The sequence below is a fragment of the Hibiscus syriacus genome, unplaced genomic scaffold, assembly GCF_006381635.1.
Source record: "Hibiscus syriacus cultivar Baekdansim isolate YM2019G1 unplaced genomic scaffold, ASM638163v2 tig00111648_pilon, whole genome shotgun sequence".
Lineage (NCBI taxonomy): Eukaryota > Viridiplantae > Streptophyta > Magnoliopsida > Malvales > Malvaceae > Hibiscus > Hibiscus syriacus.
The window spans coordinates 1,942,990-1,954,849 of record NW_024063145.1 but is presented as its reverse complement, the minus strand read 5'-3'; the positions used below and the strand labels follow the sequence as shown (position 1 = coordinate 1,954,849).

General features: G+C 33.9%; 1 protein-coding gene across 1 annotated transcript; it reads left to right on the top strand.

Annotated features, from left to right (window-relative positions):
* The first annotated feature begins 652 nt into the window (after window positions 1-652).
* Window positions 653-2,761, top strand: LOC120166813 (putative RING-H2 finger protein ATL21A). Its single transcript, XM_039176009.1, has 2 exons — window positions 653-1,352; window positions 2,304-2,761. The coding sequence occupies exons 1-2, from the start codon at window positions 653-655 to the stop codon at window positions 2,759-2,761; spliced, it is 1,158 nt and encodes a 385-aa protein (XP_039031940.1).
* The last annotated feature ends 9,099 nt before the right edge of the window (window positions 2,762-11,860 follow it).

The window sequence follows — 11,860 nt, the reverse complement described above, 5'->3', positions numbered from 1 at the left end:
ATATATTTGAAGATCCTGATATTTTTAGGTCATTGGTTCAATTTTCAAAACCTTAAAAACAAATTAATTTTTTAACCAGTAAAATTAATGACATGTCAACGAAATGATCAAAATTGAATGATAATGATAATTTGAAGACTTATAAAGAATGAATTAAAGTTAAAAGACTGATTTAGAATGAGATCATAGTTTGGTGAGTGATATAACATATTTTAAATTTTAGGGACTAATTTAAAGTAGAGGTCAAACAAAACTAAAGAAATTATCTAAAACATCAGCCTCTCCTAATTGTCTCATTCGATTGGATTGTCAGACTAGGTTTCTTCAGATCAAGTAACTTCAAAAGCGAATTCTTTGTTTGCCGGCCTTGATTTCTCCTTAGGAACAAGGGATCAAGTAGAGGGGCTGGTGGGATAATCATCCCTGAAAATTTTAATTTTTTTATATTTTAGATTTATTATTATTTTTTTTTGTTGTTGAAAATATATTTTTGTTTTCTATTAAAATTTTATAAATTTTTTCATACTTAAAAATTTATAAGTTTGCTCTCGAACATGAAATTCTACGTCCATACCGTAAGGAACAAAATATCGTTTCTCTTTTCAGTTTTCTTTTGTTAATTAGATGTTTTCTTTCCGTCATGATTCCTGAAATGGCGTCTTTAAAGTTGTTCTTCTTCCTCGTATTCCTCCGCATATCCTTTCTTCCACCAGTTTTGACAGTCGACGATGAACTCTGCGACCCGGTTTTATGCGACGTTGTATTAGTTGATTACCCTTTCCGGCTAACAAATCAACCCCACTGCTGCGGGGATCCCAACTTCAACCTCTCGATATCATGCATAAACGGAGACCAATTGCCAGCAAAAACGATAATCAATCTTCCACTTTCCGGTGAGTTCACGGTGGACTCCATCGATTATTGGTCTACTCCTCCGTATGTAGAGATGAGTGACTCTTGCATGCCGGAACGTATCCTTGAGGGACTCGATCTTTCCAATACTCCTTTTCAGCCACTGTACCCTGACAACTTCACGTTTTTCAACTGTTCCTCCGACTCCGATGCGTCGGAAGGCTTTCCGGCAATACGTTTTTATTGCCTTAGTGGTAAGAACTTTTCGGTTTGGGGTATACCCTCAGTCGCTTACAATCAGTCTTCTTCCGGGTTGAGTTTGTGTGTACAGATAGCAAAGATTTTGGTGCCCCTTCCCACTTCATTTTTGCCCCAGCACAATCTTACTTCTGTTGCGTTGACATGGGAACAACCCTATTGCCCCTTTCCACCATGTAATCACTGTGGAAGTGATTGCCAGCCCGAAAATGGCGATGATGAATGCTCCGTGAAGAAAAGAGGTATGTTTCAAATGAAAACCATGTTTCGATTTAGATGTTCGACTTTAAGGGTGTAAATGAACAATGATTTCGGTCAATTGTTCGTGAACCATTCGTATAACGTTCGCATATTAAACTAAATAAATGAGTATGAATAAAAAATATTATGTTCATTTAATAAACGAATGAACATGAATAGAGGTGTGTTCGATTCATTTATATTCACAAACAAACTTGTTTATTGGCTCGTTTATGCTCATTTAATGGCTCATTCAGAAGCTTGTTTACTTTTTATTTTATTTTTTTACATTTTAAATATGGGTGAATTTTAAATATGGGTGAATGTAGGAATTAAATTGAACACATGATGAAATTTAGAGTTTAAACTATGAAACTTAAAGAGTTTAAGCACTAGTAGCGTAATTTACCAATTTTAGCTTTAAATTGAACATGTTCTAATGAACATGATTATGAACATATAAATGAAAATTAAATGAACATGTTCATGAACAAGCTCATTTATTGGCTCGTTCATTTATATTCATGAATAAGCTCATTTAATGGATCATTTAGAATCTCATTTGCTTTTTTATTTTTTACATTTTAAATATTGGTGAATGTAGGGATTAAATTGAACATATGATGAATTTGAAATTTAAACTATGAAGCTCAAGAAGTTTAAGCACTAGTAGCGTAATTTTACCAATTTTAACTTTAAATTGAACATGGTCTAATGAACATGTTCACGAATATATAAACAAATACAAAATGAATATGTTCTCGAACACTAAAAAATTGAACATGAACACCTTCAAAAATAGATAAACGAACACAAACACGAATCAAATATGAACACTTTTAAAAATATACAAACGAACACGAACACAACCTTATTCTTTCAAGTTCGGTTAATTTACACCCTTATTCAACTTCATGCTTAACTTTTGTTAATTTACAATTTTTTTGGTCAAGGTCTTTCAAACCGTATCAGATATTCATTGATTTTGGCCGTGGGAACACCCGTCATCTTGATTGGGGTGTGTATTACCATTTACAAGCTTAGGGTCTCTTTATATTATCATCACAGCCGGCCAAATGTCGAAATCGCCGGCTTGAATGCAGAGCCCCGATTACCTGCGGCTGTTGCTGTAAATGGTCTGGATTGTTCAAGGATCGAGTCGTATCCGATGAATATGCTGGGTGAAAAATTCAAGCTTCCAAGGGCTGATGATAACACTTGTTCAATATGCTTATCGGAATATCAAGCCAAAGAGACGATCAGAACAATACCCGATTGCGATCACTACTTTCATTCTCGTTGTATCGACGAGTGGCTTATGTTAAATGCTGCTTGCCCTATATGTCGTAATATGCCAGATGATGACAATGATCATTTAATCACTCCTTTTACATTGTCTTCATCGAATTAATAAAATCTAACTATCTTGTATCTCTTGAGATTCTTTATCGAAGACTCGATATATAGTCACAATAAAAATGATTAGATGAGTAGTATGTGCCCTTGGAATTGCATCCACTATCTCCGTAACAGTGGAAATCAAGATCGTCTTTGCAACTCCCGTATCCATCGGGACCCCACAATCATCTACCTCAAATAGAAATTCATCGTCAATATCATCGCAATGAAAAACACAACTCTCCATCCTACCATCAAAACTAAATTTGGAACCATCAACCATTGATATTTCTCCATAAACAATAAATTAGACCCTTTATCTTGAGAAGTATATGAAACATCTCCACTATGTCATGTGAGAAATCACCACTATCTTGAGAAGTTAGATTTTCGTATTTATAAAGATAAATAAAAATAAATTACTAAATAAAACGAAAACAATTATCATACAAATCTTAATCACCCCAAATTTACTTAAAATAAAAATAAATCTTATTTAAAATATTGTAAGAATTGTTTCCTTTCCTTTTATTTACATTATCCAAATATGGGTAACAAAGATACAACAAAAATTGTAATAATCTAAAGAGAATTTTAGTTTAGATGTGGATACCTTTAGCGGCAATGAGGACGATAATGATAGGATTAATCTTTTGGATTAATTTATGTTCAGAAAAAAATGTTTTAATCTTTTTGGAAGGGAAAAAGAGAGAAGAAAAAAAATGAGAAAGATGAGTTAGTGAAGAAATAATGTGTAGACTAAATTGATAAAATTACAATTAAAATTACTAAATTAATTTAATTTAGGATTAAATTAATTGAATATATAACATGAACCAATTTACCTCAGTGGTTAAATGAATCGGTGTTGTTCCTAGAGGTCTCGAGTTCGAGCACTGACGACGCACAAATGTGATTGAGCGTTCATTGTCAAATGGTTGAAAGTATTTAAAAACAAATACTATATTATTATATTAATTTATTTAACTGTCACGACAATAATTTTATTAATAGTTAACGGTTTATGACTTGATTAAAATCAAATTAGAACTTATTGGCCTAATTATCAAATTTATGTTTGTTGATTAAAACAAAATCTACCATATAGTTCACTGAATTTTAAGTAGTTTACCCGTATTATTATTGCTACTATAAATTCTCTTTTGCCTCACTTCCGAAATATTATCTTTGAGTTAATTATATCATATGTCTTCAAAGTATGCTCATCATTTTAAATTGGTCCCTAAACTCGTGACATATGATGCATAATATAAGTAGTTTAAGGAATATTCAAAAGTTTAAGGAACAATTTAAAATGAGGGTTAAATTTTAGGGACATATGATGCAATTAGTTTTTTTTATATAAATCTAGGATGAATAATATAAGTTAGCATCTGTTTAAAGATTCTTTCAACTCTTTAACAATGAAGATTCATACCAATGCATACAAAGTACTTAAACTCGTGACATCAAGAACTAACAACAAATCTCTTAACTACTAAAACGGTTTGGTTGATACACTTCTAAAACATTTTTTAAATGGATACCATTGCCAGGAAGCTACAAAGACAAGATAATATACTATATTCTTTTGCCTTCCGAGTTGCCATCGAGCATAAAAATGACCTGTTTGAACTCTTCTTTTTGGCCATTGTCTCATTTTCTTTACATCATATATAATTAACTATTGAATTCTTTTAACGTTTCTGTTTGTAATCACATTCATGCAAGCTTATAAAGAAAAACATAATTTCCTTAAATGTCTTTAACACTAGCGCCACATGGGTTTTCTCTCGGTTCAACCATCAACAAATGTCGGTAATTGCCGAGGAACTTATGGGGGTCAATGGATTCGCTTCCCTTTTCGTCTCAGCAGCCAACGCGATCGCTGTGGCTATCCCCGCTTCAACCTCTCATGCAAAGATCAAACCAAAGCAATGCTCAGTCTTCCATTCGTCGGCGAATTCCTAGTTGAAGACATCGATTAGTTTTATCAGAGAATATGGATCAGTGATTCTGATCATTGTACCCCGAGACGGCTTCTCAACGGTGGTCTTAACCTCTCCGGTACTCCTTTTGAGCCTCAATACCCTGACAGCTATGCGTTTCTGAATTTGCTCAAATGCTGCAATATCGAAACAAGTCGCCGGAGTAATGTATATTTCGTGTCTTAGCGGTGAAACGTTCTCTGTGGTGGCCATTCCGGTGAACCGTCTTGATACGTACCGGTCCTTGTTGTGGTTCTGTAGGCAGATTGGTAGGTTTTTGTTCCGGAATGGGATAGCATTTATGATACGAGATTGGGATTGACATGGAATGAACCCAACTGCATGTCTTGTGAACTCGGCGGTGGGAGTTGCATGTTCAAGCACGATATCAGTTTAGATATCCGCTGCTCCGGTGGTTTCAACTCAGTTATGTTGCTCGGAGACACCACACCGCCTTTATAACTATTCAATGTGGGGATCTCTGTACGAAATTCATACTCTTCTGTCTTTACCGTAGCCTTTGATAAAACCAAATTTGATAGTTGAAAACTATACATGTATAGTCTACCAGTCAACTGAAAGTACGGATGTTCAAAAATACCCAACTCAAACTATCTGACTCGTTGAACCGCCGCTATTTTCCGAGTATCTATAATAAAAAATACCTGCTTTTTCGAGTTGGGAATTCAGCCCGCTATTTTTCTGAATTTTCGGGTCGAATTCGAGTCACAAAATATCCTTAAACCGTATACCCGCGACCCAATTTCCGGTTTCTTATATATATTTTATTTTATATTAGATTTTTTAATTCTCAAAATATTTCATTCTAATATTTTAAATTCCTAATTTAAAGGTCTAGTATTTTAAATTATTTCACCATGATAATCTAAATTTTTCCTTTTAACTTCAAGATATTTTATATTTTAATTGTATTTTTTAATAAATTCTATCTTTTAATTATATAATTTAAATTTTAAATTTTATGAGTAGATTAGTATTATAGACATTTAAATTTTAGAATTTTAGAATTTTTTATGTAATTTAAAAAAACAATATAATTAAAGAAAAAAATTAAAAAATATGAACCAGTAACTCGTGATCCAAAAATACAGACACTCGAGTTTTAAAGTACCCGAACTTAATGGACCGAGACATGACCGACATATTTATACTCAAAAAATTTTGAATACCCAATATTTCAGGTACTCGAAATACTAATATCCGATTTTGAACATCAAAGGCATAATAAGTTTAAGCCTGACACTAATAGTAGAAGGATCAACATTAAACCCATCAAAGCAATCAATCCAATCCCCATTCAATACGCAAATCCCTATTAACAGAGTTGATCTTGCGAACAATCTTCCCTCGCAACCTCCAACGAACAACCTCCTTAACCCGAGCAATCAAATCCTGCTCATGCATTTGCTTTTCTTGAAAAATTCTCGCATTCCTCTCCTTCCAGATCAAATAAACAGCAGAGTTCCAGGCAAGTTTACGAACAATAGTAAGGAGCGACCTCCCCCTAACCATCCCAGTACCCCAACTCAACTCTGCATTCCAATCCATAATCTGCCTATGCAAATTGCAAGCCCTCAAGACCCCAGACCATAAACTTTTAGAAAAAAAGGCAACCGAAAAAAATGGTCCCTAGACTCCTAATCATCATCACATATCCTCGCTCAACCTGGATCCCAAAAGCAGCAAGCCTATCCCTCGTAGGTAATCTATTCAAAATAACCGTCCAAGATATCACTGAATGCCTAGGAATATGGAAAGTATACCACACCAATCTATGCCAAGGCACAACCTCCTTCGTAGTTCTAATCATATCCCATAACTTTACAGTCCCAAAGTTAAGATTAGAAAACATACTAGTAGGGAGAGACTCTCTAAGCTTTAATAGCTTTTTCCACAGCCAACTACAAGATCCTTTGGCCACCATTTGCAAAAAAAACAACCCCCTTGAAAACATATTCATCGCTCGAAGCTACCCAAAGAGACCCATCCTTCATCAAGATACGCTTTATAAGCTGCAACATACAAAAGTCATCCCACAACCTCAAACACTTGAGACCAAGATCACCCTCCGACTTAAGACAACAAATGGAACTCCAACCTACCCTGGCATCCATCGCAACCGAATCACAACCTTTCCAGAAAAAACGGGAGCAAAGCTGGTTAATACGCTGCAAAACAGCCTTTAGGAGGACCAATTGTTGACTCCAATAATTTTGGATGCTAAATACAACAGCTTGGATGAGCTGGATCCTTCCAGCATAAGACAAATGTCTAGCAGCCCAGGTTTGGAGTATGGCCTCAATCTTATCAACAACATGCTGACAATCAGAGATCCTTAACTTTCTAGTGAGAATCCCCAAGTAACACACTGGTAAACAAAAAGACCTTATGCTCGTATCTTCCACAATGGCCTGCATCTCACTCACCAACCTTAGTGGAATAAATTTCACTCTTGTCAGCATTGAATTTTAGGCCAGAGAACTCATAGAAGTGTTCCAAAACAGTCCACACTCCCATCACAGAGTCATAGGTGCCCTTCGAAAAAATCAGAAGGTTTTCCGCAAAGCAAAGATGGGTCAATTTTATTCGACGGCACTTGGGATAATAACTAAAAATACCATGACCAGCAGCAACATCGAGAAACTTGGATAGTACATTCATGTCTAAAATGAACAGATAAGGAGACATGGGACCTGCTTGTCTGACTCCCTGCGCACCCTCGAAAAAACCAAAAAAACCCCATTCAAAGCCACAAAAAATTTTGGAGAGTTGATACAAGATCTGATCCAGTCAAACATAACTCTCGGAACTTCCAACGCCTTCAGAACTTTTATTATAAGTCTAATTTTTCACTACTTTTATTATTGGTCAATTTTTTTTTCAATATTTATTATTAGAGATTCATTTTTTCAGTATTTGCTATTATGGAGTTTCTTTAGATTTTTTTCGATACTTGTTATTAGGAACAATTACTTAAATAACTGTATGTAATCATAACAACAACCATTATGTAGTGGTAACAACATTGTTCAAAATCATGATATCCAAAACCGTTACCTCCACAATAGCATATGTTAAAAATTCACAATCAAGATGTAGTAGTGACCGTAATATCAACAGTTATCTCTGTAATAGCAGTACACACAATGCGACCGAAGACACAAATGCAAACTGTAAATTAAATCTCTGATTAACGGCCTAATTTTTTGATTAGCCCAAAGACCACCAAAATCTCAAAAACGGACCTAATTTCACTGATTGTGATTCTCCACCTAAATCAAAATAGATGAGCTCTCAATAATTCGACGAAACCAAATTGTTTCAATCAACATACTCATTATCATGGTAATGTTATTTAATTACTTCTTATTTTACAGGAATCTCAACAAGTGCTTAATTGGGTAAACTTTTGGAGTGGAAATACCTCTCTTATGCATCCTAGTGCTTATATGTCATCTCAGAACGAAGGCTAACGATTTCTACAATCATCGTCAACACCATAACCGGGGAATCTCCGTTCTGGTCGTCGACTCCGATCGAATAGCCTAAGGGCTTGAAGGAGCAAATATGGAGGCTTACCCAATAATTGTGTTTGGTGAAAGTGTCGGAACGGTCCTTAAGTTTTTAGGGCTTTGGCATGGATCGATTCAACTTAATTTTAGAAAACGTCGGGTTTTAAAATAAATACAAAAATATATTTTCGGAGTTGCCATCGACCTTTAGGTTAGGTAGGTCGAATACCTAAAAATAACTTTTAAAATAATTTTAAGAAAAATAATTTTAAAAGATAAAAATGGTTTGTATTTAACCAGATATTCATTTTGAAAAAGGTTCGGGAGTCGATTACGTGTGAAGAAATATTAACACTCCACAACGCCTGAAATCGATACCTAAGCGATTATACGTCATCTGAATATTGAAATTGAAAATTTTGAATATACATTTAAATTATGATCAATTTTAGAAAAATATAAAGGTTGTTATTTTGCACGAACAATTCTCGAAAATATCACTTTTTCTTTTTTCTCTTTTTAAAATATTTTAGAGAGAGAGGGTCTCTCATTTCTCTAGAAAACTGGCGGGTTGCCGGTGGGTTACCTTCGCCGACCGCCGTCTCTTCCATCGTCGTCCACTGTTGGTCGTCGTGCCGCCACCATCGTCGGTGTCCTTTGGCCACCAAATTACACCAGAACCTTCTTCTTGGCCTTCTCGTCTCTGATCTGGGGTCGATTTCGCGAGAATCGTCCCCAAGCTCCACGAAAATGGCCACAAATGTCTCGGCTTCCACCGTTTTGATCTCCGCCGTCCACCGTCAGATCGTCCCCATTTTGAGATATATTGTTCGTGGTGGTGTACCCTCCCTTCTCACCGTCCGGATTCACGAACAGAGCCTTCCAACGTCGTGAACATCACCGGCCGAACGGGTAATAATCCTTTTACTCTTTTTATATTGCTATATTTTCTTGAGTTTGGTTGTGAGATGTCTGATAATGGAGAGTGAAGAGAGGGTGTGCTAGCCGAGAGCTTCCCTTTCCCACTTCTCCTCTTTTTCCCTTTTTTTCCTCCATTGTTGCCCAAAAAAAAAAGGAAAAAAATATATGTATATATGTATCTATATCGAATGAGAAGCTCCTTTTTTATTTCCGTTTGAAAATGGGGAATCCCCTCATTTTTTTACTTTGTTTTTTTTCCGAATGACCCCCTCTCATTTGGTTGTCATCCCCCTAAAAATCGAAAAGAACCTCCTTTACATTTTTAGGTTTCCTCTTTTTGCTCAAACCGAGAGCCCTCTTCGATGTTACCGAAAAAACCGAGAACTCCCTCTCCCTTTATTTTTGGTTCTCCCCCTGTTTTATCCCCACCGTTCCCTCTATATTTCAATTTACATCCAAAATACATATATCAATTGATTGATTTGCTGATGATTGTGTTGATTGTTGCGTGCTATAGAGGTCCTAGATGGTGGCAAAAGTAGCTGGTGACGTGTTGCAGTGGTTTCACGTGGGCATGGCAGTGGGTGAAATCCTAACCGGGTTGGGTCGGGTTGTCATTGTAACAGGGTTCTACTGTTGTAAACTTTGGGCCCGGTTTTGAGTTGTTGGGCCATGATTTGTAATTATACCTATTTTTAATTCGGGGCTCGGATGGGCTCATTGAACTAGCCTACAAAGGTAAAAAACGTTAATAATAATAATAATAATAATAATAGGTCCTGACGAAAACGGGTGTCGACAGAAAGCCAAAGGCCTGAGGATTACATTTGCTGCCTGAGGATTACATTTGCTCCATATGTCTTGGTGAATACCAAGCTAAAGACAAATTAAGGAGCATTCCAGATTACGAGCATTATTTTCATGTCATGTGTGTCGATGAGTGGTTGAAGCGAAACTCTGCAGGTCCCCTATGTCGTAACACCCCACATATATCTAAGCCCTCTGTTTCATCTTCATCTTAATATATAATACATTCTCTTTAGAGGTTTTGAATTCGAACTGTTATGTTTGCAAGATGTGTATGCGTATCAATAGGTTAAAAAATTCCGAACAGATAATATCACATACTATTGAAAAAACATTTTCACTAGGGTTGAGGAAAAAATCAATCAATTCAAAAATTGAATCGAATTGAAATGTTTGAACGGTTTATAAAATTATAAATTTAAAAATCATGATTATTTCAATCACATCTAAGTTTATTTTTTAATTTGTAATTAATTTCTATTTTATAATGAAATAAATGAATTCAATGTATTTCGAATGATGAAAATAAAACTAAAAATATTTTATAAGAGTTATTACTTATTTTTATTTATTTTTAAAAATATTTATGTAAAAAAATGAAAATTTATCAAATAAATATAAAAAATAGATCCATTTTTTCAAATTAAAGTTAAAAAAATCGAAACCAAAATTTAATATGGAAAAACGGAGTATTGACCTAATTCAAATTAAATTAAAATATATTATTTTAAAAATCTAATAAATTCAACTGAATCAAGCTGGTTTCATTTTTTATTCTCAAAAAATATATTTATAAATCAATTATAAATTAATAGATTATATTATATTATCAATTATTTAAAAAACTAGATTTTTTATAATTATGCAAAATTTTATAATTTATGAGAATTTGTAATAAAAAGGTTTATAGAATGATATTTTGATCAATTGAAATGGGCGTCAGTCACTGAGTGGGCTAAGCTGAAGTCAATTTGTTGATGACAGCCCATTTTGTAACCCTCGTATGTAATCTTTAAGGTTCTAAATATATATATATATAAAGGTTCCAATCAAGCAAATTCCTTATTATTTATTATGTTAGAAAATGTCAAAAGATCTATCATTAGCTGATTGTAATAATATATTTAGTTTTATTTTGTTTATTAATATAAAACATTGTTATTATTCTAATTTTTGTTTATTGTGAATGTAAATAAACTGTTTTATAATAAAGTCCTAAGAATGATATGATTATTCTTAAAATATCTTTAGTCCAGTATTATTGTGGGCTTGGACAAGAATAATACATTAAGACTAATGTGTAATTAATTGATGACAAAGTGTTGCTATTGACATAGAGATATCAAAATTAATACCTGGGTATGCATTAGAGAACAATATATTAGACTGGCGCACTACGAGTATGTTTCTTGGATTATTATGTAATAATTACAACATCACTCATGGTGATAACTATGTATATTATCATCAGACTTAAAATCATCATTTTCCCAATATCGTGAGTCGTTATTTTGATAGACTCAAATGTCCACCGTAAAGATTGATATTGGATATGTTACATCCATGTAATTAGAAATGAATGAACAATATATGATTTGTTTTTCCTACATAATAAGAGCAATCTCTTAGGTCGATTGAGTGAGACTATAGATTTATGATCATTTTTGAATAAGTTAATACAAGATATGGTACTTATTCATTTATTATAACCTACTTAAAATGTCAAAAAACATTAAATGAACTATACAAATGTGACTATTCCTGTCGACTATTTCTTCGAGTATGCATAACTTCTATTTTTTTTAAAAATAGAATTATATACTATTTTAATATACATCATAAAATTTATAAACATAAATATGT